The sequence below is a fragment of the Ornithorhynchus anatinus genome, chromosome 16 (assembly GCF_004115215.2).
Source record: "Ornithorhynchus anatinus isolate Pmale09 chromosome 16, mOrnAna1.pri.v4, whole genome shotgun sequence".
NCBI classification, from domain to species: Eukaryota; Metazoa; Chordata; class Mammalia; order Monotremata; family Ornithorhynchidae; genus Ornithorhynchus; species Ornithorhynchus anatinus.
Window position 1 is genome coordinate 43,258,130 of NC_041743.1, and position 27,794 is coordinate 43,285,923.

The 27,794-nt window shown below is 52.8% G+C and overlaps 1 protein-coding gene and 1 long non-coding RNA gene across 5 annotated transcripts; one reads left to right on the forward strand and one right to left on the reverse strand.

Annotated features, from left to right (window-relative positions):
• Positions 1 to 7,273: 7,273 nt before the first annotated feature.
• LOC100078321 (non-compact myelin associated protein) lies at positions 7,274 to 20,114 on the forward strand. Of its 3 annotated transcripts, none has more exons than XM_029081563.1 (4): positions 7,274 to 7,307; positions 19,202 to 19,297; positions 19,469 to 19,553; positions 19,972 to 20,114. In XM_029081563.1, exons 2-4 carry the CDS (start codon positions 19,213 to 19,215, stop codon positions 20,111 to 20,113), a joined length of 312 nt encoding a protein of 103 aa, XP_028937396.1. In that variant the 5' UTR covers positions 7,274 to 7,307; positions 19,202 to 19,212; the 3' UTR covers position 20,114. The 3 variants fall into 3 exon arrangements, with proteins under 3 accessions (XP_028937396.1, XP_007666143.1, XP_007666142.1); XM_007667953.3 differs by lacking the exon at positions 7,274 to 7,307 and adding an exon at positions 9,867 to 9,953; XM_007667952.3 differs by lacking the exon at positions 7,274 to 7,307 and adding an exon at positions 18,056 to 18,489.
• Positions 16,731 to 26,990, reverse strand: LOC120638899. 2 transcript variants are annotated; one of them, XR_005660937.1, is made up of 5 exons: positions 26,882 to 26,990; positions 26,123 to 26,213; positions 19,444 to 19,536; positions 16,890 to 16,985; positions 16,731 to 16,769 (listed from the first exon to the last, which is right to left on the reverse strand). It is a non-coding gene; the product is annotated as an uncharacterized LOC120638899 (long non-coding RNA). The 2 variants fall into 2 exon arrangements; XR_005660938.1 differs by having other exon boundaries at positions 26,123 to 26,216.
• Between the last annotated feature and the right edge of the window lie 804 nt (positions 26,991 to 27,794).

Here is a 27,794-nt window from a genome sequence, read left to right on the forward strand (position 1 = left end):
ACTTGGATCTACCCCGGTAACAGCGCTTAACACAATGTGAGCACTTGATGAACACCAGGGGAAAAAAAAGGAATCGGGTGGGCGCCCTCTGGTGGCTCGACCAGGCCATTGCCTCGTGGGCAGCCCGATGCGGGTGATGGTATTTATTGAGCGCTTAATAATAATGTTGGTATTTGTAATAATAATAATAATGTTGGTATTTGTTAAGCGCTTACTATGTGCCGAGCACTGTTCTAAGCGCTGGGGTAGACACGGGAATGGGGTTGTCCCACGTGAGGCTCACTGTCTTAATCCCCATTTTACAGTTGAGGTCACTGAGGCACCGAGAAGTGAAGTGACTTGCCCAAAAGTCACACAGCTGACAAGTGGCCGAGCCGGGATTCGAAGCCATGACCTCTGACTCCAAAGCCCGTGCTCTTTCCACCGAGTCACGCTGCTTCTCAGAGGCAGAGGACTGTATTAAGCGATGATCCAAAGCAGAGCCCAGCAAGACTGGGGATTGTCATCCTCGCTCCTGAAATTCCCGGAAGGCAGTTTTCGGGGTTATCTGAATTACACATGCTCTATTTAAGCAGCACGTAGGAGATCATTCGATCGTATTTATTGAGCACTTGAGCACTGGACTAAGCACTTGGAAAGTACAATTCGGCAATAAGGAGAGGCAACCCCTGCCCACAACTACAGTCTAGAGAGAAGCAGCGTGGCTCAGTGGAAAGAGCCCGGGCTTGGGAGTCAGAGGTCATGGGTTCTAATCCCGGCTCCGCCTGTCAGCTGCGTGACCCTGGGCAAGTCACTTCATTTCTCTTTGCCTCAGTTCCCTCATCTGTCAAATGGGGATGAAGACTGGGAGCCCTACGTGGGACAACCCGATGACCCTGTATCTACCCCAGTGCTTAGAACAGTGCTTGGCACATAGTAAGTGCTTAACAAATACCAACATTATTATTATTACTAGAAGATCTAGAAGTCTAGAAGATCAGCTCTCTGGGGTACTGGCCCAAATACCAGTCTTTAAACAAAAAAATGGTATTTGTTAAGTGCTTACTATGTGCCAAGCACTGTTCTAAGCAGTGGGGTAGAAGCAGTGTGGCTCAGTGGTAAGAGCCCGGGCTTGGGAGTCAGGGGTCATGGGTTCGAATCCAAGCTCTGCCACTTGTCAGCTGTGTGACTGTGGGCAAGTCACTTCACTTCTCTGTGCCTCAGTCACCTCATCTGTAAAACGGGGATTAACTGTGAGCCTCACGTGGGACAACCTGATGACCCTGTATCTCCCCCAGCGCTTAGAACAGTGCTCTGCACATAATAATGTTGGTATTCGTTAAGCGCTTACTATTATACAAATAATCAGTTTGGACACAGTCCATGTCCCACATGGGGCTCACAGTCTTAATCCCCATTTTATAGAGGAGGTAACAGAAGCCCAGAGAAGTGAAGTGACTTACCCAAGGTCACACAGCAGACAAGCAGAGGTGGAACCAGGATTAGAACCAGGTCCTTTTGACTCTCAGGCCTGGGCTCTAGCCACCAGGCCACGCTGCTTTGGTCTTTTTACCGACTGTTTAACTTCTCCATCCGGGGTTTCTAATGTCCCTTGGGAAGGAACTGGAAAGTCTGGGGCTGGAGAGAGTACACTTGAGAGTATTTCTCTCTAGGGAATCTATACACGGGGCAGGCCAGGTGCTTAGCCCTTGCTTGGAACAGAAAGAAAAGCGTTCAAAGTCATGATATCTCTCCCCCCTTCTACATGGTAAGCTCGTTGCGGGCAGGGAACGTGTCTACCAACTCTGTTGTACTCTCCCAAGCGCGTCGTAAGTACAGTACTCGGCTAATAGTAAGCATTCAATCAATACCACCGATGGATTGATTTTTCTACGCTGGATAATTCAGGCAAATAAAGAGTGAAACACCTCGGAAATCTGTCTTCCTGGAGCTAGGTAAGTGGCTGTCGGATAGCTTTCGAAGCCGGAGAGAGAAGTGCGTAGGTAGGCTGCAGGTTTGAGGAAAGGAAGGGGAGAAAAAGTCATAATACAGTGCCTGACACGTAGTAAGCACTCAACAAATACCTTTTTTAAAAAAAAGAGAGAGACCTGGGCCCAGCATCGATCCGATTCCTCAGGATGAAAAGTGACGGTGAGCCAGTGAGACAGAATACCAGGGCCCTTCCTCTTCCATCACCCTCCTCACGTTCTGGGAATACTTCCCGCCGGATCTGAGCGAAAGCGGAGAGAAATGCAAGCAACATCTGGCAACAAAAAACAATTACTACAACTGCCCACAAAGGTAAGAAAAAAAAGGACTGTACGGCGGTGGGATGCAAAGGGGGCGGTTTGTTTTCCCCAAAGAGATTCCCATTACAGAGAAGCAGCGTGGCCTAATGGATAGAGCCCAGACCTGGGAATCAGAAGGACCTGGGTTCTAATCCCAGCTCCACCACTTGTGTCTGCTGTGTGTGACCTTGGGCATGTCACTTCACTTCTCTGCGCCTCAGTTACCTCATCTGTCAAATGCCCCATGTGGGACAGGGACCGTATCTAGCCCGACGTGCTTATATCCACCCTAGCACCTAACACGGGGCCTGACACACGGTAAGCGCTTAACAAATACCACAATTATTAATTATTATTAGATCCTTGAGGGCTGGGAGCTTGTCCACTAACTCTGTTGTCCTCTCCCAGACAGATAGAAGAGTGCTCTGCTCACAAGTAGACGCTCGATAAATATTACTGAGTAATTAATCACCAGAAGGCCTTTCTCGTTCCCCCGAAATGACCTCGCTCCACAGGCCGGGCCCAGGGTTCTTTGTTATCAGATGCTGCTTGCATCTCTCCGCTTTTGGCCAATCCGGCGGGAAACGTTCCTAGAGTGTGGAGTGGGAGATGGAAGAGGAAACTCCCCCTTGTTTCTGGCTCACCGGCTCACGGTCACTCTTCGTTTGTGGATCTTCGTTTGTTGAGGATTTCCACCTCACATCCTGAGGAATGGGATCGGTGCTGGACCCAGGTCTCTTTTATTTCATGGTTTATTTCATGGTTTGTGTTGAGCACTTACTATGTTCCGGGCACTGTACTAAGCACTGGAGCAATCAGCTAATCAAGTTGGACACAGTCCCTGTCCCACATGGGGCTCACTGCCTTAATCCCCATTTTACCGATGAGGTGACAGGCCCAGAGAAGTGAAGCGACTTGCTCAAGATTACACAGCAGGCAAGTGGTGAAGCCCGGATTAGAACCCAGATCCTTCTGACTCCCGGGCCTGTGCTTTTTTTGTTTCGTTTTAATGGTAATTTGTTAAGCCCTTGCTATGTGCAGCCACTGTTCTAAGCACTGGGGTAGATACAAGAAAATCGGGTTGGATACAGTCCCTGTCCCACATGGGGTTCACAGTCTTAATCCCTATTTTACAGATGGGGTTCTCTGAGGCACAGAGAGGTGAGGTGGCTTGCCCAACATCACACAGCAGACAAAAGTGGCGGAGCCGGAAAAAGAGGGCTTTTCCCCGAAGTCCTCTTATTTCTCCGCTTTGAAGAAACACTACAGGCCCACTGAGGAAACAATGCCTTCTGTCCAGAGCCAGACAGAAACGAGTGTAGATCTGGTGGAGGAGGAAAGAGAATTCCAATCAAAACAATGAAGAATCACATTCTTCCGCAGTGTTTCGCGGAGTGGGCAGCCGTTTCTCGAGCCCCCGGCTTCTCTCGGGCCCCCGCTGATATGTCAACATCATTCCAGAGCTTGAGTTACCTCGCAGGGGTGTTTTCTACACGCTCGGGGCAGGGCTGCATTGTCCTTCGGCAAACTGAACCCGACTCCCCTCCTGCTGGCCCTGGACTTCCCATCCCCTCTCTCAATGGGCCATTGTAGGTTCCAAGTGACATCACCTCGCAACAGGTTCTGCGCTTTGGCCAAACAAGTTGTGACTGATGATTTTTTTCTCCCCCCCCCCCCCCAATAAAATCTACTGGCCAGAGCTTAGATAACCCACTCCGTCCTTTGTTGGGACCCAACAAAAGAATCAGTGTTGAAAAGTTGGGAGGTTAAGGTTCCTGGGAAGCAGCGTGGCCTAGTAGAAGGAGCACGGGCCTGGGAGTCGGAAGACCTGGGTCCTAATCCTGGCTCCTCCGCTTGCCTGATGGGTGACCTTGGGCAAATAGGCTCACTTCTCTGTGCCTCCATTTCCTCACTTGTAAAATGGAGATTCAGTAATGATAATAATAATGACGATGGTATTTGTTAAGCGTTTACTATGTGCCAAGCACTGTTTTAAGCGCTGGGGGAGATACAAGGTCATCAGGTTGTCCCATGTTGGGCTCCCAGTCTTTATCCCCATTTTACAGATGAGGGAACTGAGGCCCAGAGAAGCCAAGTGACTTGCCCAAAGTCACGCAGCTGACAGGTTGTGGAGTTGGGATTAGAACCCGTGACCTCCGACTCCCAAACCCGTGCTCTTTCCACCAAGCAACGCTGCTTCTAACTAATACCTGTTTTCCTTCCCCCTGAGACTTTGAGCCCCATGCGGGGCAGAGACCGGGGATGATCCGACTTGATCGCACCCGTCCCGGCATTTAGTACGGTGCTTGGAATATTATAATAACTGAGGCATTTGTTCAGCGCTTACTGTTATTGCTGTTATTGTCATTTTTATCATTCCCCCCGGCTTGCTCTGTCACCTGGGACAAGACCCTTAACCTCTCAGGGCCTCACATTTATTCATTCATTCGGTCGTATTTATTGAGCGCTTACTATGTGCAGAGCACTGTTCTAAGCGCTTGGAATGGACAATTCGGCAACAGAGACAATCGCTTGCCCAATGACGGGCTCGCAATTTAACCGGGGAGACATACAGCAAAACGAAACAGAACAAAACAAGTATCCCCCCTCTAGACTGTAAGCTCGTTATGGGAAGGGAATGTGTCCGTCATACTCTCCCAAGCGCTTAGTGCTCTACACACAGTAAGCGCTCAGTAAATACGCTTGACCGACTGATCTGAAAAGGGGGATAAAACATCGGCATTCCCCACCCCTTAGATGGTGAACCCGATGGGGGACAGAATCTGTATCCGATGTTAATATTTTGTATCAATCTGTCAATCCATCAGAGGTATTTATTGAGTGCTTACTATGTGCAAGACCGCCATATTAGGTGCTTGGGAGAGTCCAATATATAAGAATTAGCCGACCGCATTCCCTGACCGTAGCGACCTTACAGTCTGCGCACAGTTAAGCGCTCCATAAATTCGACTGAGTGAATACAGGGGAAGACAGACATCAATATGTCTCCCGCACTATGTTTTAAACTCCTTGAGGGCAGGCATCGTGTCGACCCATTCTGTTGTAACAAACACCCGGGGCTGGGCTTTGCATCCAAACATCTACTACAGCGCTCTCCGTTCAGCCGGCATTCAATAAATACGACGGGGGGGATGACGATGGTGGGAAGACCCGATCGGACCGTAAGCCCGGCAATGGGCAGGGATGGTCTCTATCTGCTGCCGAATTGTCCATTCCAAGCGCTCAGTACAGTGCTCGGCACATAGTAAGCGCTCAGTAAATACTACTGAATGAACGAGAGACTCCCACTTAACACCCGGCCTTGGGCTCCTAAAAGTCTGTAATTTGTAAAACCGAGCGAGGTGACACAGGTTTACACCGTCAGGGAGTTCCTCAAAATAGAGAAGAAAATGAGGAAGTGACCGTCAGAGGGAAAAACGTCGGGGGTCAAAACATCCGAATCCTCTACCCTGTCCCATCTCTCGAGTCGTGCTCGGCACCGTGTGCTCTATCTTCGTCTTTCAAGGCCGGACAGGAGAAGCGCTTGGATTAACGTGCTAGCGGTCTGGATGGAGAGGGAAGGATTTCGGCGACGTCGTGAAGGTCGAACCGACAGGAATTTGGGAGAGATTGAATCTGTGAGTTGAATGAGACATCTAAGTGGAGATCGCGAGCGGGGAATGTATCCGTTATATTGTCGTCTTGTCCCCTCCCAAGCGCCTCGGTACGGTGCCCTGCGCGCGGTAAGCGCTCGATAGACGACCGCCTGACCGAGGAGAACTCCAAGGTTACAGGCTCGTGAACGGGCGGGGGAACTGAGCCGCAGAGCAGATACGTCACTTGCCTAGGGTCACCCGGCAAAACCATACTTCGATCACGTTTTCGTTTTAAGTATTTTTTCACCCGTGCGCTTCCAAGGCATTTATTTTCCCAAGGAGTTGGCGGCCCATTGTGACTTCACAGCTGGCGTCTCTTTCGGGTCTCCGGGCGGTGAACCGTCCGGTCCGATTTGATTACAGCGCTCCGGCCCCCCGGCCTGAATTTCTGTGACCCCTCCATCTCTTTCTCCTTTCCCCCGCTTCCACCCCTGGGCTTGCAGTTTCTAGCCCAGCTCCGAGGGCTTGGTCTGGGGGGGGGGGGGGAAGCAGGGGGTAAGAGGATAGAGAACTTGTCGCTCACCCGCCGGGTGACCTTCGGCGAGTGGCCCAACCTCTCTGAGCGTCGCCGTGCCACCTTTGATGGGGGGGCACGCTCCTCCCGGCCTCCGCGTTTGGCGGGGTGAACTGTTGGAGTGAGGGTGAGGTGTCTGCCCCGTTAGGAGGAGGAAGGAGGGGCCCAGTGCCACTTACGATGGGTGGGAAAGGAGGTTGTGCTCACACCTGGGGGCCTGTGCTCCGGCCTCCCTGGCCTCCTGCTCCCGGCTCTGTGCCATCGGGTCTGTGGCCTCCAGCTCCCATTCTCCCGCACCTTGTTCTGTGCTCCCTGCTCCCGGCTTCCCGCCCCTTGCTCAGTGCTCCCTGCTCCCCGCCCCTTGCTCCGTGCTCCTTGCTCCCGGCTTCCCGCACCTTGCTCTGTGCTCCTTGCTCCCGGCTTCCTGCACCTGGCTCTGTGCTCCCTGCTCGCTGCTCCCTGCACCTTGCTCAGTGCTTCCTGCTCCCTGCTTCGTGCACCTTGCTCTGTGCTCCCTGCACCTGGCTGTGCTCTCTGCTCCCGGCTTCCTGCACCTGGCTCCGTGCTCCCTGCTCCGTGCTCCCGGCTTCTTGCACCTTGCTCTGTGCTCCCGGCCCCGTCGGGAGCCTCCAGGAGGGGGAGCAGCGGGGGGTCGGTCGGTGGCTCCGTGGGTCTCTGGTCCGGCCGGCCCTCTTCCCCCTCCTCCCCCTCCTCCCGGCCGCCCACGCCCCCCGGGCTCGGGGAGGGGGCGGGGCGGCGGTCACCTGCGGCGGGCGGGGCCGGGAGCGGGAGCGGGACCGGGGCCGGGGCCGCAGCGCAGAGGTCCGGGGGCCGCCGAGGGTCCGGCCGGCCCGAGGGCGGAGGGCGGAGGTGAGCGGGGCCCGGGGGGGTGGGCGGGGGGCGGCCGGGGTGGGAGCCGTCGGTCCGTCACTCCGCGCGGCTGCTTCAGCGCCCACTTTGCGCCGAGCGCTCCGCTCAACCTTTGGGAGGGGACGGGGACTCCATGGAACAGAGCGGACGGACGGACGGACGGGCCCTGCCCGCACACAGACGACCGTCTGGGGCCCGGGGAGACACACACACACACACACACACACACACACCCCCCCAGACCGACCGACAGTGTCCGTGTCCGTGTCCGTGTCCGTGTCGGCCCGGGCCCCGGGCAAGGGGCGCCTGCTGTCTCTGCCCAAGTTTTCGGTGTGAGACACCTTTCCGCTGCCCTTTCCTCCCCCCAACCCTCTACACCATCACCACCACCACCCAACACACCCACCCTCCCCCCAACCCTCTGCACGCTTACACACTCCCCTGACCCTATACACACTCACACCCTCCCCCTAACCCTCTACACACTCACACCCTCCCCTAACCCTCTACACACACACCCTCCCCCTAACCCTCTATACACAAACACACACACACACTCCCCCTAACCCTCTACACACTCACACCTCCCTCCCCCAACTGTCTGCACACTCACACACCCCTCCCTCCCTAACCCTCTACACACACACACACTCCCCTCCCCCTAACCTTCTACACACTCACACCCTCCCCTAACCCTCTACACTCACACACACCCTCCCCCAACTCTCTACACACACACCCTCCCCCTAACCCTCTATACACACACACACACAACCCTCTACACACACACCCCCTCCCCCTAACCCTCTACACACTCACACCTCCCTCCCCCAACTCTCTGCACACTCACACACACCCCCTCTCCCTAACCCTCTACACACACATACCTCCTTCCCCCACCCTTCCACACACTCACACACATACCCTTTTCCGCCAACCCTCTACCACACACACACACCTCCTTCCCCCAACCGTCCACACCCTCTCTCCCTAAGCCTCTACACACACACACCCCCCCCCCAAAACACACACATACCTCATCCGGTCAGATGGGCAGCCAGTGATGGGCTCAAAGGGACAGTTAGAACAGAGCGTTTGCTTCCCTGGAGGCAGCCTGACCTCCCCCACCCCTCCCCGGCCCCCTACCCTCCTGGCTTGGGTTCGAGTCTTCCAGCCCTCCCGATTCTGCAGGCCCAGAACTGGGGATGCCCCCCCCCCCCCAAACCCCCCGGCCGGCTGCCCCCAACGACCTCCGGACTGTAATCTCATTGTGGGCGGGGAAGCAGCGTGGCCTGTGGATAGAGCGCCGGTCCGGGAGTCGGGAGGATTTGGGTTCTAATCCCGCTCCGCTGGGAGAACTTGGGCAAGGCACTTCACTTCTCTGGGCTTGTAGTTCCCTCAACTATAAAATGGGGATTAAGACTGTGAACCCCATGGGGATCGGGGACTCTGTCCAACCTGATGAACTTGCGTCTACCCCACCGCTTAGTACCGTGCCTGGCGCGGAATAAGTGCTTAACAAATATTATTTTAAAAGCGGGGGAACGTATCTTCCAACTTTGTTGTGTTGTCCTCTCCCAAGCACTCGGTAAAGTGCTCTGCACATAATAAGCACTCAAAAAATTCTGTCGATGATGATGATATGCGAGGGAGAGGCAAGAGGGATGAGGATCCAAGGAGTCAAGGGGACTGGTGATCTCTCCCTTTCCCCCTTCTCCACCCTCATTCATTCACTCATTTTTTCAATCGTATTTATTGAGCGCTTACTGTGGGCAGAGCACTGGACTAAGCGCTTGGGAAGTACAATTCAGCAACAAATAGGGACAATCCCAACCCAGCAATGGGCTCACGGTCTAGAACGGTCTAGAAGGGGGGGAATCCTCTTGCCAGGGGAGGATGCATTCAAAGGAGGTGGAATCAATCGAGCGGGGGTATTAGTTGAGCACTCACTGGGTGCAGAGCACTGTACTAAGCATTTGGGAGAGTACAATACAAGAGAGTTGGTAGATATGTTCCCTCCCCACAACGAGCTTACAGTCTAGAGGGGGAGAAAGAAAAGGGGCAGACGAACATTCGACAGCCAACGGATCTCTGGTGCTAATAATAGTGGGATTTGTTAAGTGCTTACCATGTGGCAGGCGCTGTACTAAGCACTGGGGCGAATGCATGCAAAATGATTTGGATGCAGTCCCTGTCGCACAGCTGTCCCATTTTACAGGTGAGGTGACTGAGGCCCAGAGAAGTGAATTGACTTGCCCGCGGTCACGCAGTAGACAAGGGGGCCCGCATCGGGGGTGGGGGAGCAGGGTCCTGCTCAAGGTTGGTCCCCCAGCCTTGAAGGGCTCTCTTCTCTCCCCAGGTTCCCCCAGGCCCTGTCTGTCTCCCCCCGGTCTAGACCGTAAGCTCGTCGTGGGCAAGGAATATGTCTGTTTATCGTTGTATTGTGCCCTCCCAAGCGCTTAGCACAGCATTCTCCACACAGTAAGCGCTCAACAGATACGACTGAATGAATGAATGACAAGCGGCAGAGCCGGAATAAGGATCCGGGTCCTTCGGACTCCCGTGCTCTATCCACTCGGCCATGCTGCTTCTCTTGCTGGGCTGTTGGGTGAGAAGGGCGGCCACTGTAGTGAACGCCTTCACATTGTAAGTCACCGCGAATCGGGCTGCGGATCGAAATTCCCCAGGCGTTTCCCCGGGCCGGATCGCCGCATCGGTGTTCCCGTCCCCCTCCTCCGGCCACGCGAAGGGACCCACGGGCCGCCGCCAGGAGCGAGACCCAGCCCCGTTCCCTACGATCCGGCCCAGAAACGCCCTCCCCCACCCCCTCACTTGCTTCCTCCGACCCAAAGGAAATCCAGCCGGGAGCTGCGGATCTGAGAGGGGGACGGGAAGGGATCTGGGCCGACACACCGGGCGGCTGCCCACGGAAACGGCCTCCAGTCCCCCAACGTGCAGGAAGGTGAAAATGGGGGCCCCCGGAGCCCGTTCCCCGGCCCGCCCCGCCCGCCCCAGGGCTGGAGCGAGGAGGACGAACGGCTGAAGGGAGCCGCTTCTGTGGTTGGAAATGACTCTCGGGGGAGGGTGCTGCTGTTTTGCTTCAGGACGGAGCGGGGGTGTCTGCCAGCGCCGGAGACAGAGAGGCCTGTTCTCCCTCCGATCGCTGTACGTGGACGCACGTGCACGGACGCACGTGCATGTACACACAGGCAGACACACACACGCGCACCCCTGCCCATCAACCGGTTGGCAGTGGGGGAGGCCGTCTTTGATTTGGATAGGCACGCCTGGTTCCTCGGGCTATCTGGGTGCCATCTCTGCTACTTGCTGAGCTGAGGGGGTTGGGGGTGCGTGGCGGAGGGCAGGGGTCAACCCCGAGAAGCACTAGGGGATCGAGCCCGGGGCCTTGGAGTCAGAAGGACCCGGGTTCTAATCTCGGCTCCACCCCTTGGCCACTGTGGGACCTCAGCCAAGTCACGTCACTTCTCTGTGACTCGGTTCCCTCATCTGCCAGGCGGCGATTCAGACCGGGAGCCCCATGTGGGACGTGGACTGTGTCCAACCCGGATAGCTGGTATCTGTCCCAGCGCTTAGCACAGGGCCTGGCACACGGTAAACGCTTAACAAGTGCCATTAAAAAAAAGCGGATCCTCTGACCCACAGCGCTTAGGACAGTGCCTGGCACATAGTAAGCGCTTAAGAAATCCGTTCAGCCAGTCGTATTTATTGAGCGCTTACTGTGTGCAGACCACCGTACTAAGCGCTGGGAAAGTACAGTTCGGAAATACCATTAACAGCAGCAATCCGGGTGTCCCTGGAGGCGGAGAGGCCTGATCCAAGAATTTGGCGAAAGGGTCGGGAGCCACCCTGGGAGATCAGCTGCCCAGAATCCAGCCGGGAAACGGCCAACCGCTTCCTCCGGCCACTCTGTCCGTGGCTCAGTGGACAGAGCACGGGCTTTGGAGTCAGGGCTCATGAGTGCGAGTCCCGGCTCGGCCACTTGACGGCTGTGTGACTGTGGGCAAGTCACTTAACTTCTCTGTGCCTCAGTTCCCTCATCTGTAAAATGGGGATGAAGACTGTGAGCCCCACGTGGAACAACCTGATTCCCCTATGTCTACCCCAGCGCTTAGAACAGTGCTCGGCACATAGTAAGCGCTTAACAAATACCAACATTATTATTATTATTCTCGCCTCCTCTCCCACCCTCTCCCACCCCGTGCCCAACACGGGCAGGTTCGGTTGACACAGCCGGGGCCGACGGGGCGATAGACCGGACTGGACTGGAATGGGCTCCTCCCTGGACCTTATCCCCAGGGAGGAGCAGGGCAGGGTAGGGCTACCTGAGCAGGGAGCTTCTGGCCAGTGCTCAGGCTGTGGGCCAGGACCCTACGGCTCAAGGGGGCGGGGAGGGCGGGACCACGTGGCGGGGGCTCAGAGGAATGGAGGAGGGCAGGAGGAGAGTCCGGAGTCCATCCAGACCCCCGGGACCTCTTACCCACGTAGTTGGGGATCCTTGGCTTTAAAGCAGTCAGTCCCCTCGCCCCCTTCTAACTCACCGCGCTACTCTCCTACTATACCCCAGCCCGCACGCTTGGCTCCTCTAATGCCAACCTGTGTGTTCGGCACACAGCCCTCAGGAAATCTGATTGACTGGCAGAGGGGACACCACCCATCTCAAGGGGGATAGGGAGAGAGGGAGGGTGAAGGTCTCCCCACGGCCCGAATTTCTCTGTCTCGGTGCAGGCCCGTTAGCAGATGCCCCCCACCGCCCCCCACCCTCCGACTGGAGGCAGAGCCGGGATGAGAACCCAGATCCTCATTGCTTCTCGCTGCCTCCTGCCCGCTGGGTGACTTAGGCAAGTCACTTTACTTCCCTGGACCTCAGTTTCTTCATCCGTAAACAGGGGATTCAATCCTCGGTCTCCCTCCTTCTTGGATTGAGAGCCCCATTCATTCATTCCACCGTATTTATTGAGCACTTACTGTGTGCAAAGCACTCTCCCCTGCGGGGCAGGCACTGTGTCCAATCTGATCCTCTTGAACGTACCCCGACACTTAGTGCGGTGCCTGGGACTTAGTGAGACCTTAACAAATACCCCAGCAGTGCTAGTTGTATTATCATGATTATTTTTCTTGTCGTGATTACTAGGTTTAACTCTCAACCCTGACCTCTTCCTCCACTGCGAGACTCTGAGCCTTCCCCCCGAATGAGGCAGGGGAGGACTGGGCAGAGACCGGCGAGGCAGCTGGCCACCCCATTCACTACACTAAAAACTCCTAGAGGGCAGGGACTGGTCTACCAATTCCACTGCACTCTCCCAAGTGCTGAGGGAAGTGCTCTGTACACATTAAATGCCCGATAAACGCCACTGATTGATTGATTGCTTTCCACAGGTGCCAAAATTCGATCTCACCCCCAGGGCCCATGGAGCTGGCCAAGCCTGACTGGGCCTCTCTACCTGGTTCTGCTTGTTTGTCCTCCCTTTCTCCCCGCCCCCCTCAAAGGCACATTGCCAAGTCCTCCGAGGGAACCCCTCAGGCCGAGAGAGCCCCAAGGCAGGAGGAAGCGGGAGTTGGGAAAACCTCAGGAAATAGAGACTGATTTGCTCCCCCGGGCCCGCTGGATCTTGACTCCACTGAGGTCCCCCAATAAGGTGGGCGGGGGGAGAGGGGGAATCTTCCAGGACAGATTGGCGCAATCCTAGGCTTCTCACTCCTTCCCACTTCCCTTCTTCCAGGTCCTTCTGACTCCCAGGCCCGTGCTCTTTCCACTAGGCCCTGCTTGTTAAGCGTTTACTGTTTGCCCAAGCATTGGGTTAGATACATCATAATCAAATCACACATAATCCCGGTCGTGGGACTCAAAGTCTAAGTAGTAGGGAGATGTGCGGGACGGGGGTACTTTGTCTGATCTGCTCATCTTGTATCTGCTCCAGTGCACTAGGGTACGTAGTACAAATACCATAATCGAGACCGGGAGCCCCACGTGGGACAGGGACTGTGTCCAACGTGATTTACTTGTATCCACCCTAGCACTTACTATAGTACCTGGCACATAGTAAGCGCCTAACAAGTATCATAATTATTATGTTTTCATTTGCCCTTGAATACTCACAATCTGTCACAGTTATATTCATATTTTACATACCTTATCACTTTAAGCACTAACTCATATATGTATCCCTTTATCCCACCCTCACCTCCCTGATCTGTGAATCATTTTAGAGTCTGTCCCCACTGGTAGACTGTAAGATCCTCTACTCGGGGACTCAGTTTCCTTCATCTTTAAAATGGGGATAATAAAACCTGCCACTCCCTTCCTCACAGACTCCCTCCTTCCTAGAGATGTGGAGAGGGTGAAGCAGAAGGTGAAGCAGCATGACCTTGGGCAAGTCACTTCACTTCTCTGTATCTCAGTTATCTCATCTGTAAAATGGGGATTAAGAATGTGAGCCCCACGTGGGACAACCTGATTACCTTATATCTCCCCCGCTGTTTAGAATGGTGCTTGGCACATAGTAAGTGCTTAACAAATACCATTATTATTCCTCTAGACTGTAAGCCTGTTGTGGACAGGGACCATCTCTCTTTATTGCTGACCTGTACTTTCCAAGCGCTTAGTACAGTGTTCTGCACACAGTAAGCGCTCAATAAATACGATTGAATGATGAATGAATGAGTGAAGGCATTTTGGAAAAAATAAAAATCCTGCACCACTTCACAGTAATCTTCGACTGCTGGTGTGCCTTTGGGCAAAGCGTAAGTGCCTCGGTTTCCCCCGTTGAATAACTGGGATCGTTCCCGAGCCCCCTGGTCTCCCTGGGTGCTGTGCTGTAAATACAATTGATTGGTTGATGAGGGTGAAGGAGCCCGATGTCTTGGGGAACCTCTGGACCTCCAGGGTTTGCTCTGCCATGCATTTTCTAAATGGTATTTGTTAAGCGCTTACTACGGGCCAAGCACTGTACTAAGGGCTGGGGTTGATACAAGTTAATCAGGATGGTCACAGTCCATCCCGCATGGGGGAGAAACAGCGTGGCTCAGTGGAAAGAGCATGGGCTTAGGAAGCAAAGGCCATGGGTTCTAATCCTGGCTCTGCCACCTGTCTTTGGGCAAGTCACTTAACTTCTCGGTGCCTCAGTTCCCTCATCGGTAAAATGGGGACGAAGACTGTGAGCCCCACGTGGGACAACCCGATGACCTTGTAGGTACCCCAGAGCTTAGAACAGTGCTTGGCACGCAGTAAGCGCTTAACAAATACCAACATTATTATTATTATGGGGGTTTACAGTCTCAATCCCCTTTTTACAGATGAGGTAACTGAGGCCCAGAGAAGTGAAGGGACTTGACCAAGGCCACCCAACAGCCAAGTGCCAGGTCCGAGCTCCAGCCACTAGGCCATTCCAGCTGAGATTTCCCTCCTTCTTTTTCCTGATGGCGGGGCTGCTTCGACGAGGCCTGGGCACTCCTGTGGATCACCTGTGGCTTCTGTCCCAACAGTTGCTGGGATGGCTCAACCGAACAAATTAATGGCTAATGAATTAATTAACCATTTATTAATTAATGAACAAATTAACAATATTAATTAATGCACAAATTAGCAAATTCAATAAGGGATTTAGCAACAACTGGGGGGGGGGGGGGCGGGCGGTGGACGGGCCCAGCTTTCGCGCATGCGCGCCACCGCCCTCCCGCCTGGCCTTCGCGCGTGCGCATCGCCGCCCTCCCGCCCGGTCCCCGCGCGTGCGCACCGCCGCCCTCTCCCTCCTCCGCCCCTCCCAACCCCGGCCTCCGCGCGTGCGCACCACGGCCCGCGCTCTTCACAGAGCCTCTTTGTGAGGTGGGGCCCGGCCGAGGGCTTTACAGGCCTCAAGTTCTGACAGAAACACATTTATAGGGTTGTTTTTTTTTTTGGCTGTTGTTTCTTAAAATTGTGGCACTTGTTAAGTGCAGACTATAATAATAATGCTGGTATTTGTTAAGCGCTTACTGTGTGCTGAGCACTGTTCCAAGCGCTGGGGGAGACTGCCCTACTGAGGTCACCTCCTCCAAGAGACCTTCCCAGACTGAGCTTCCCCTTTTCCCTCTGCTCCACCTTCACCTCCCCTCAGCTAAGCCCCTTTCCCCTCTGCTCCTCCCCTCAGCACTATGCTCATTTGTAGATATTTTTATTACCCTATTTATTTTGTTAATGAGGTGTCCATCCCCTTGACTCTATTGTGATTAAGTTGTCTTGCTTATGTCCATCTGGCCCCCCCCATAAGCCCGTCATTGGGCAGGGCTTGTCTCTATCCGGTGCCGAATTGCCCATTCCAAGCGCTTAGTACAGTGCTCTGCACATAGTAAGTGCTCAATAAATACTGTTGAATGAATGAGTGAACAGACGTGTCCCACGTGAGGCTCACAGCCTTCATCCCCATTTTCCAGTTGAGGGAACTGAGGCACAGAGAAGCGACCCACCCCAGGTCACAGCTGACAGGTGGCGGAGCTGGGATTAGAACCCATGACCTCTGACTCCTAAACCCGGGCTCTTTCCACCGAGCCAAGCTGCTTCTCTATAACCACACTGCTTCTCTATGTGCCAGGCACTGTTCTAAACGCTAGGGTAGATACAAAATAATCGGGTGGGACACAGTCCCTGTCCCATATGGGGCTCCTAGTCATAACCCCATTTTAGGGATGAGTTAACTGAGGCGCAGAGAAGTGAAGTGACTTGCCCAAGGTCACACAGCAAACACACCCCCACAGCCCTTGTATATATATATATATATATATATATATGTGTGTACATAGCTATAGTTCTATTTATATTGATGCCTGCTTACTTGTTTTCATGTCTGTCCCCCACTGCCAGACTGTAAGTCTGGTGTGGGCAGGGATCATTTCTTTTTATTGCTGAATTGTACTTTCCAAATGCTTAGTACAGTGCTCTGCACACAGTGAGCGCTCAATAAATACAACTGAATGAATGAATGAAGTGGCAGAGCCAGAATTAGAACCCAGGTCCTTATGATTTCCAGGCGGATGCTCTAACCACTAAGCCACGCTGTTTTGGAGAGGGGCTGTGGGCTGGCGGGAAGAGGCGAGGCAAGAGGGCTTAATATCTCATCCAAGAGATAGGATTTTAATACGGCTTCAAAGATGGGGAGAGCGGCGATCCGTCGGATACGATGGAGGAGGGAGTCCCAGGCCAGAAGGAGGACATGGGTCAGGGGTCGGTGGCGAGAAAGTCAAGATGGAGGCAGAGTGAGTACGTTGGCGTTAGAGGAGTGAAGTGTGCGGGCTGGGTTGGAGTAGGAAATCAGTGAGGTAAGGTAGGAGGAGGCAAGTTTATTGAGTGCTTTAAAGAGTTTCTGTTTGCCGTGGAGGTGGGTGGGCAACCACTGGAGGTGTCTTGAGGGAGATGTGAACTGAACAGATTTTTAAAAGAACGATCCAGGCAGCAGAATGAAGTATGGCCTTGAGAGGAGAGAGACAGGAGACAGGGAAATCGGCAAGGAGGCTGATGCATCAGCGCTTAGAATAGTGCTTCGCATATAGTAAGCGCCTAACAAATACCACGATTATTATTATTATTACCTCAGACTGGTTTCTGGGCCCCAGTGTGGACTGGGCCAATCCAGGAGATGGCTGGTTCACCTGGGGCATTTTGGGCCCCGAGCTGGTCCCTTGGGCCTGAATGTGAGGGGGAAAAACAAAAAAGGAGAATGAAAAGAGGTTTTTCGTTGTATTTTTTAATGTTTAAATGAAACTGTTAGTCCTCCAAACAAACGCCTCACTGTACGTCCTGAGTTATTTCTCCTGGCCGGACTCCCGCCCTGGCGCTCGGCCCCCGGCGTCTGCCGCCGCCTCGTGAAGTCTGGGCCGTTTCCAGAAACTCTGGCCTCCTGGCGAACCCCGGGTCCGGCAGGGCAGCGATGCCAGCGGCGGGGGGTGAGGGTCTCGGGCGGCTGCAGTGGCGTTCCGAGTCTGAGTCCCCCGGGGGGAAAGGCAATGATGGGCGCAGACAGCAGGTAAGTGGAGGAACTGGATTAGAATCCAGGTCTTCTGACTCAGAGGCCAGGGCTATTTACCCTGCAGAAGCAGCGTGGCTCAGTGGAAAGAGCACGGGCCTGGGAGTCAGAGGTCATGAGTTCAAATTCCGGCTCTGCCACTTGTCAGCTGTGTGACTGTGGGCAAGTCACTTAACTTCTCTGTGCCTCAGTGACCTCATCTGTAAAATGGGAATTAACTGTGAGCCCCCCGTGGGACAACCTGATTACCCTGTATCTACCCCAGCGCTTAGAACAGTGCTCGGCACATAGTAAGCGCTTAACAAATACCAACATTATTATTTACATTAAGCCAACTGAATGCAATGAACCCGGCCACTTGCCTGCCTGGTGACCTTGGGCAAGTCATTTCACTTCCTCTTTGCCTCCGTTTCCTCATCTGTATACTATGGATTAAATCCCTGTTCTCCCTCCTACCTCAATCGTGAGCCCCTTGTGAGACAGGGCCAGTGACTGACTGACTGCCTTGTTTCTAGTCCGGAGTTTAGTACGGTGCTTTTTTGTTTTTTTAATGGCCGCGTTAAGCACTTACTATGTGCCAGGCACCGTACTGAGCGCTGGGGTAGATATAAGTGAATCAGCTTGGACACGGTCCCTGTCCCACATGGGGCTCACGTTCTTAATCCCCATTTTACAGAGGAGGTAACTGAGGCACAGAGAAATGAAGTGTCTTGCCCAAGGTCACACAGCAGACGGGTGGTGGAGCCAGGATGGGAAACCAGGTCCTTCTGACTCCCTGACCCAGGCTCTGGCCATTACTATTTCATGCTGCAGAGCACTGTCCTAAGTCCTCGGGAGAGTACAATACAACCGCAGCGGCGGACGCATTCTCCGCCTACGATAAACTTACAGTCTTGGAGATGGAGATGGAAATTCAACCATCCCATCCCATTTCTCCCCCTCAAAAGAAAAAAAATCCACATTCTCAGCAGAAAATGCGCCTCTCCTCCCTCCCATTCCTGCCGCTGGGTTGATCTGGATGCTCTCCCTCCCCGAGACGGTCAGCTGTGCCAGGAGGCGACTCTCTGTTCTCCAGCCAAAGCGACGGTCAGCAGGCTCAGCCCGCACCTGTGCCTCTAGACAAGGCCTTCTATTCCAGGAAGCTGCACCATCAGATGACCTTCCAGGTAGCTGGACAGGGAGACCTTATCCCAGATGGGCGTTTGTTTGGATATTATTAAAAGCCTTTTACTAAAAGCACAGCTCTTCCAAGAGGCCTTCCCCCACTAAGTCCTCCTTTGATCTTCCACTCCCTTCTGTATCCCCTCCCTCAGCCCCACAGCGCTTCTGTCCGTATCTGTAATTTATTTATATTAATATCCATCCCTCCCTCTCTGCCTCTAGACTGGAAGCTCCGTACGGGCAGTGGATGTGCCCGCTAAGTATGTTTTATTGTCGTCTCCCAAGTGCTGAGTAAAGTACTCTGCACATAGTCAGCATTCGCCAAATACCATCGATTGATCAAGCTCCTCCTGGACAAGCAATGTGTCTGCCAACTCTGATGATACTCTCCCAAGCTCTGCACACAATAAGCGCTCAATAAATACCCTTGATTGATTGACTGATGTTCCAAAGATGGAGTGGGAGTTACTCTGTGATTTTTTTTCTTTTAATGATATTTAAGTGCTTACTATGTGCCAGGCACTGTAGTAAGCGCTGGGATAGATTCAAAAGCTAATCAGGTTGGAAACAGCCCAGGTCCCACCTGGGGCTCACAGTCTAGAGGCGTCCAGGGTCACAGGCGGTTCTCTCAACGAGAGAGGGAAGATGGGTAGGGAGGATCGGAGGTGATAACGGGAAAGATTTTCACCTTTGTTTTTTGCTTCTCCTCTTCTCTAGCCGCAGCCAAGATGACCACGGTTGCACCCTTGGGTGACACCACCTCCCTCCCGTCAAACACGAGTACCAAGACAACCGAGGAGCTCCTCTATAAGAGTAAGGGCCGTTGGTATTTTTGCGGCGGTCACGGAAGTAGCCCCACTATTGGTTGACCGCCCACCGAGGGTTAGGCGCTATACTGAGCACTTGGGAAAGTGCATCGGAAGCACAGAACCCATTTCCACTCTATTGGAGGCGCTGACCTGTTTCGCCCGCCCCTCTCTCTAGGTTCTGGAGCAATAGTGGCCGCCATCGTGATCTTCGTCATTGTCGTATTCACCGTGGTGCTGGTGCTCCTAAAAATGCACAACAGGTAGGCCGTTGAGGCTGGAGTGGCCACTTCTCCTTCCCCGGGACGGGGAATGATAACGGGTTGAAATTCAGCGTTCGGTTTCGCCCCGATGGGGGAGGTGGGCTTTGGTGAAGAGCGCTCAGTATATACGATTGAATGAACGAATGCACAAATGAACAAATAAATGAGGCTGGGATTGGAATTCAACCCAGGCCTCCTGACTCCCAGTCACCTGCAGGGCCTGGCTCTCGTGAAGCCCTTCCCTCACACCATCCTACCGCAGTGGACAGTGAAAAAAATCCTCCCCCTGCCTGGGGTTTCTTACATTTCTTTCTACCCCAGCGCTTAGTACAGTGCCTGCCACATAGTAAGCATTTAACAAATACCACAATTATTATTTAGGGGCCAACTCAAGAGTCGTGTGGGTGTTTCTTTCTAGGAAAATGAGGACTAAGCGGGAGCTGGAACCGAAGAGCAGCAAGGCCTCCTGCCCGCCGGCCCTGGGGCCCAGCAGCGGCTCCGTCGGCCAGCCCACCGCACTCACTTTCGTCCCCGTGGACATCCACATGGAGAACCGGTGATGGGCGGGAGGGCGGGGGGCGGCCCGGGTCCGGCCCGTGGAGCTCAGAACTCGTTTGGGGTGGGGGCCAGCAGCAGGTGCCAGAGCGAGTAGGTTGAGCAGCAGGATCACCCCCTCCCCACTTCCAGTTTCGTGGCCGGGCCCAGAGAGGGGCCACTGGCTCCTGACGTGGCCCTGGCCTCCCTGGGATCAGCTGATGGCGACTCCTCCCGGGAGCGGCTCGGCCAGGATCCGCCCAGATGGTCGGAGATGGCCAGCGGGGCGGGTGGACGACGGAACGTTTCCTTGATGCCTGGCCCCCAAAGGCTCCGGATCATATCTCCCGATCTTGGGTCCGGATCTGCGAACGGCTGTTTCCCGGATGAAGGCAGAGGCTCTGGTAGCTACCAGAAGGCTGGGTGGACAAACCTAGAGGCCCCGGGGCCTAGCAGCCGGAGAGTCCAGTGCCCAGCAGTCGGGTAGCCCGGGACCCGGCGGCCAGAGAGCCTGGGACCTGGTGGCCGGAGACCCTGGGGCCCAACAGCCGAAGATCCAGGAGCCCCGTGGCTAGAGATCCGGGAGAATCCGGGGCCTCCGGCTGGAGAGCTTGGGGTCCAGCAGCTAGAGAGACTGCTCACTAACTGGGGACCCCCGGGCCCCTCAGAGGAGACCCTGAGGCCCAACTGCCGGAGAGCCCAGCAGCCGGAGATCCTGGAGAGCCCGGAGCCACCCACCCCACGCTGGTCTCGCCCTTCCTGCCAGTTGGGTGGGCTCCTGTAGCCACCCCAAAGGCCCGGGGCCCCACCGCCACTCCGTCACTGCCCATCAGAACACTGACTGACTCACACCGGGCCTGGGCAGGAGCTCACCCCCGGGCACTGACTCCTTTTCCCCAGCAGAAGTGAGGGGGTGCCCCGGGAGGAGGCCAGCAGGGCACCCGGACCTGGAACATCTCTATCCTGGACCTGCAAGGCCGCGGTCCATGAGCGGGACAAAGCAGACACTCTAGAGCCGCGTTTCCCCGAAAACCCGAATCTGGAGCAGACTCCGCCTGCTACCTTGGGACTCCCTGCCATGCCAGGGGGCGGGGAGAGCGGGGCTCGCCAGGCATGCCCCGCTATCGCCCCGGGCCCCGGGGGCGGAAGCACAGCGGCCGCACTGTCGCTCTCTCTGTAGTCTAATTGTGCTCCGCTAAGCGCCCCGCCAACCCGAGCCTCTCCGGCCCCCGTGGGGAGACGTGGCCCTCGGTGTCCTGGAGCCCCACGCTCCATCCCGCCCGGCCCTGGGGCCGGGGGCAGGGGAGCCGGCCGGCTTGCCACCCTGCGGCCCCCGGGCTGACCTCAGCTTTTTCCTCCGTCTCCCCCTCCCCGGGATGGTGCGAAGGGGGGAAGGTAAAGGAATCCGAGTCTTTTCTCTGCACCTGCTGGGTGCTGCTTCTCACCTGGCGAAGTGGCTATTTGAGAGACCAGCTCGGGAAGGGTCACGTGAGTAGAAGGCTCAGACTCCGGGGTGGGGCGGAGGCCAGGTTTTTTTCTACTTGTCAATTCACCGTTCTTCACTTTCAAATAAATGGGGTTTTTTTTGATAGAAAACTACATGTCTTGTTTTAAAATGTCCAGTGAGAGCTAAAGGAACTGCTCATTCAGTCAGTCGATCGATCACAGGCTACGATTCTACTCACCCTAGTGCTTAGGACAGTGCTCTACAAAAAGGGAGTGCTCAATAAATACAACTGAGTGCATATAATGTGCAGAACACTGTGATAAGCACTTGCTCAGTCCCGCACACATGGAGCTCCAGTTTTAATCTCCCCAGCTCTCGAGTTGCCTGGCATTCCTGGGGTGGGTGGGGGGGAGTGAAAGGACGAGTGGGAGGAGGTGCCGTCAGGGATGGGAAGGGGGCTCGGAAGCAAGAGAGGGAGAGAAAACGACAGCCCAACCCGAGGTGGAGGAGACCCAGGGAATGGAAGGTGGGGAGAAGAGACATAAAAATAATAATTGTGGTATTCATTAAGTACTTACTAAGTGCCAGGCACTGTACTAAGCGCTGGGGTAGATCCAAGCAAATAGAGCTGGACATAGTCCCTGTCCCACGTGGGGTCACAGTCTCAATCCCCATCTTACAGGTGAGGTGACTGAGGCACAGAGAAGTGAAATGACTCGCCCAAGCCCACACAGACATCTGGGAGAGATCTGGAAATAATAGTAGCTTAGTCTGTGCGTGGTACTATATCACGTACTGGGGAAGAACTCATGGAGGAGGCACAGAGTAGGGAAGCAGCGTGGCCTAGTGGAAAGAGCATAGGCCTGGGAGTCGGAGGACCTGGGTTCTAATCCTGACTCTGCCACTTGTCTGCTGTGTGACTTTGGGCAAGTGACTTAACTTCTCTGGGTTTCAGTTCCCTCATCTGCAAAATGGGGACTGAATACCTATTCTCCCTCCTACTTAGACCGTGATTCCCTTGTGGGAAACGATTATCTTGCATCTACCCAAGCAGTTAGAACAGTGTTTTACATCTAGTAAGTAGTTAACAAATAATAGTATTATCATTATTATTATTATTATTATTATTATTATTATTATTATTATTTGGCCAATAGAGAGGGAAAGAGGACAGGGAGGGGTGAGGAGATTCAGATTTTCTGAGTTTGATTCCGGTGGTCTTAGTAGAGAAGTAGCCTGGCCCAGTGGATAGAGCATAGGCCTGGGAGTCAGAGGAGCCGGGTTTAATCCCGGCTTGCTGCGTGACCTTGGGCAAGTCACCTAACTTCTCTGGGCCACAGTTTCCTCAAATGAAAAATGGGGATTCAACACCTGTCCCCCCTCCTACTTAGCCTGTGAGCCCCATAATGGACAGGGACTGTGTCCGATCTAATTAACTTGTACCTACCCCAGTGCTTAGAACAGTGTTTGGCACATAGTGAGCGCTTAACACATACAACAATCAAATGAATTAAAAAAAAAAAATTTAGTAAATCCTGGACCTGCCCCTCAGGGGGCTTGGAGTATTTACTCCTTGTTTCCTGGACTCCTCAAGCACTTTTCATTCATTCATTCATTCACTAGTATTTATTGAGCGCTTACTATGTGCAGAGCACTGTACTAAGCGCTTGGAATGAACAAGTCGGCAACAGATAGAGACAGTCCCTGCCATTTGACGGGCTTACAGTCTAATCGGGATTCTCCCCTGTGTCTACCCCAGCGCTTAGAACAGTGCTCTGCACATAGTAAGCGCTCAACAAATACCAACATTATTATTATTCTTGATCGGGGTCAGCTCTGATCTGCCCCTTCCAGGCAGCTTCATTAAATCCCACCCTATTCTTGTGCTCCATCCCTGGCCCCTGAAGGAGAAGCCTCTTCCAAGATCCCTGCCCTTCCTCCTCCATCAGACAGCTGCTCTTTGTTTTAAAGGCTTTGAAGTTTGGGCTTATTTAATTAGGTGAGAAAATCCACCTAACCCGGGAAGCATGGTCAGCTCTCCTCCCCCAACCAGGAGAAGATTGAAGGGTAAGCCGTGTTGGTTTGTTTTAAAATAAAAATCTTATTTGAACAGTGAAAGATGTTGGGGTTTTTCAGATCCTGCAGGGGCACGGGAAGCATCTGGCTGCCTCTCTCCTGGTGGTTTTTCAGGATTCATTCTTTCAGTCGCATTTATTGAGCGCTTACTGTATGCAGAGCACTGTACTAAACGCTTGGGAGAGGACAATAGAGTAATAAACAGGCACATTCCCTGACCACAACCCAGCTGATGGTGTAGAGGGGGAGACAGACGTGAATAGAAATAAATAAATGACAGATATGGACATAAGTGCTGTGGGGTTGGGGGGGGGGGATTGAATAAAGGGGGCAAGTCAGGGCAACGCAGAAGGGAGTGGGAGAAGAGGAAAGGGGGGGCTTAGTCAGGGAAGGATCTATTCTTGCCCTCATGAAACCGGGACCAGGAGGCGGGGGAGAGGCCGCTTTACTTGGCCTTGACGCCGGATTCCCCTTTCCCTCAAATTGCAACGTCCGTGCCGCAAAGATGGTTGATTGTTGTGTTGGGAGCAGAGGGTGCTGTGCTGAAATTCAGACAGGTCAGGCAGAGGCCTGGGCGGAGAAATAGGTAGCCAAGAGACCAGCGGGCTACTGGGCAACCATGGAGTGGGGAAGCAGCCAGGCAGGGGATTAAAGTCAATGAAGGAGGCCAGGCTGGTCCCCAGCACTGCTGAGTGTGTATATATACACCACGCTTCACGTCGCCAGACAGCCGTTCCTGTTGTTATGTAACTCCCCAATTTTTTTTTTTAATGATATTTGTTAAGCACTGGCTATGTGCCAGGCACTGTACTAAGCACTGGAGTAGGTACAAAGTGCCAGTGCTTAGAACAGTGCTTGGCACATAGTAAGCACTTAACAAATAGCATATTTATTATTAGAAGGTAATCAGGTTGGACCCAGTCCCCATCCCACATGGGGCTCACAGTCTTAATCCCCATCTTGCAGATGAGGGAACTGAGGCCCAGAGAAGCTTATTTGTTCATTAGATTGTAACCATTGAGCGCTTACTGTGTGCAGAAGACTGTACTAAGCACTTGGGAAAGTACAACAATAAATGGTGATATTCGCTGCCCACAACGAGCTAACAGTCTGGGGGGAGATAGACATCAATAATTATAGATATGTACATAAGTGTTAATAATAATAGTAATAATTATGGTGTTTAAGTGCATACTATGTGCCAAGCACTGTTCTAAACTCTGGAGTAGATAAAGTAATCAGGTTGGACTCAGTCCCTGTCCCACATGGGGCTCACAGTCTCAATCCCCATTTTACAGAAGAGAAAACTGAGGCACAGAGAAGTTAAGTGACTTGCCCATGGTCATACAGCAGACAAGTGGCGGAGCCGGGATTAGAACCCATGACCTCCGACTCCCAAGGCTGTGCTCTTTCCACTAAGCCACACTGCTTCATCTTAACATATATTGTATTAATAATAATCATAATCATGAGACTTATTCCCTGCCCACTAAGATCCCACCTTCTCAAAGAAGGGGACAGACAGGAAAATATTGACACATGAGGAAATCAGAATAAATAATCAACTAAACAGTTGATTATATATATATATATATATATACACAGGGGAAGGATATAATCAAATACACAGGTGCTAGATGGGTTGATCATTTCTTATCAAATAAAATAATTTAAAATAAAATATTTAATACAATATTAAAATAATATTAAATAAGTGCCCACGGCACTTATGTCCATATCTGTAATGTATTGATTCGTATTAATGTTCGTCTCCCCTTTTAGACTGTAAGCTCGCTGTGGGCGGGGAATGTGTTCATTGTTGTACTCTCCCAAGCGCTTAGTTCAGTGTTCTGCACACAGGAAGCACTCAATAAAAATGACTGATTGAAAGTAACGTGGGAAAAGAGCTGTTTCTTAGGGAACATATCTGTCAACTCTGTTGTATTGTACTCTCCCAAGCGCTTAGTACAGTGCTCTGCACATAGTAAGCGCTCAGTAAATACCGTTGATTGCCTAATGGAATTTTTCCAAGTATTTTTGGGTAGCGCTACCCACTAACGCGTGGAGCAAACTAGCTGTCACTAAAACGCTTTTAGCCCCATCTAGTGTTATCTTTCTCAGCCTGAATCCAATGCAGCCAGTTCTTCTAGAAGGTGAGGGTTGTGTCAATAATAATAATAGTAAAAATAAGAATAATAATATTTGGTAAATACTTTGTGGCAAGCGCCGTTATAAACACGGAGGTAGATACAAGACAATCAGGTTGGACACAGTCCCCACCCCATACTAGGGTCCGTTTAGACTGTGAGCCCGTTGATGGGCAGGGATGGTCTCTACCTGTTGCCGAGTTGTCCATTCCAAGCGCTTAGTACAGTGCTCTGCACACAGTAAGCGCTCAATAAATACGACTGACTGACTGAATGAATATTGGGCTCACAGTCTAGGCAGTAAGGAATAGGATTTAATTCCCATTTTACAGATGAGGAAACCGAGAGGAAGTGAATTGACTTACCCAAGGTCACACGGCAAGCAGTTGGCAGAGCTGGGATTGGAATCTAGGTCCTCTGACTTTCAAGCCATTTCGCAAGCCATTAGCACCTCTTCTACTAAGATAGAGATCCAAATGAATTACAACCCTTTGAACCATTTCCTCCTCCCACAACCCCAGTCTCTTGCTCCTAATGACCAGGCCTTGGAAAATTGAAACTATTAGGGGGAAGCTCCCTAAAATCTCCCTTGCTCCTTCCCAGTTCCTCTCCTCCCTCTTCTTCGACTTCCCCATCTTTCCCAATAGCATCTCCAGAGATTTCCCACCTCCTCTCAAAATCCACCCGCTCCACCAGGGCCTCTGACCCCATCCCTGTGCAATTTATCTAAACACTTGTCCCCTCCTTTCTTCCCTCCCTGATGACCACCTTCGATAATAATAATAATGTTGGTATTTGTTAAGCGCTTACTCTGTGCATAGCACTGTTCTAAGCGCTGGGGTAGATACAGGGTCATCAGGTTGTCCCACGTGAGGTTCACAGTTAATCCCCATTTTACAGATGAGGTCACTGAGGCACAGAGAACTGAAGTGACTTGCCCACAGTCACACAGCTGACAAGCGGCAGAGCCGGGAGTCGAACCCATGACCTCTAACTCCGAAGCCCAGGTTCTTTCCACTAACCACGACGCTTCAACCTTTCACTTCCCAAAGGCTTCTTCCCTCTGCTTTCAGATAAGCTCAAGTCTCCCCTTTCCTAAAAAAAAAAAAAACCCTTGACCCCACCTCGAATCCAAACGTCTCGAGCGAGATGTCTATGCCTTCTGCATTCATTCAGTCGTATTTATTGAGTGCTTACTGTGTGCAGAGCACTGTACTGAGCGCTTGGAAAGTACAATTCGGCAACAGAGACAACGGGCTCGTATTCTAGAAGGGGGGAGACAGACAACGAAACAAGTAGACAGGCATCAATAGCATCAATATAAGTAGAATTTTAAATACACATCCAAACAAGTAAATAGGCATTTATGTGAATAAATAGAATTACACATATGTACGCATATACACAGGTGCTGTGGGGCGGGGAGGAGGGTAATGATGTTGGCATTTATTAAGCGCTTACTATGTGCAGAGCACTGTGCTAAGCGCTGGGGGAGATAGAGGGTAATCAGGTTGTCCCACCTGAGGCTCACAGTTAATCCCCATTTTACAGATGAGGTAACTGAGGCACAGAGAAGTGAAGTGACTTGCCCACAGTCACACAGCTGACAAGTGGCAGAGCCGGGAGTCGAACCCATGACCTCTGACTCTGAAGCCCACGCTCTTTCCACTGAGCCACGCTGCTAGGAAGTCGGGGCGATGGGGAGGAAAGGGGGAGCTGAGGAAAAGGGGGGCTTATTCTGGGAAGGCCTCCTGGAAGAGGTGAGACTTTAGTAGGGCTTTGAATGGGAGGAGTGTGATTAGCGGATTTGAGGAGGGAGGGCATTCCAGGCCAGAGGAAGGATGTGGGCAAGGATACATTTATATCTGTGTATATATATCTGTAACTATTTATTTATGTTAATGTCTGTCTCCCCCCTCTAGACCGTGAGCTCGGTGTGAGCAGAGCATGTGTCTGCAGGCTGTAATATTGTACTCTCCCAACTGCTTAGTAATAATAATTATGGTGTTAAGCGCTTACTCTGTGCCAACTGCTTAA

Excerpts from the sequence above, each read along its gene's own strand:
- LOC100078321 (XM_007667952.3), top strand. The coding sequence starts at position 18,342 with ATGCTCTCCCTCCCCGAGACGGTCAGCTGTGCCAGGAGGCGACTCTCT. Across the intron at positions 18,490-19,201 it reads ACCATCAGATGACCTTCCAG|CCGCAGCCAAGATGACCACG; the intron begins GTAGCTGGACAG and ends CCTCTTCTCTAG. Across the intron at positions 19,298-19,468 it reads CGAGGAGCTCCTCTATAAGA|GTTCTGGAGCAATAGTGGCC; the intron begins GTAAGGGCCGTT and ends CCCTCTCTCTAG.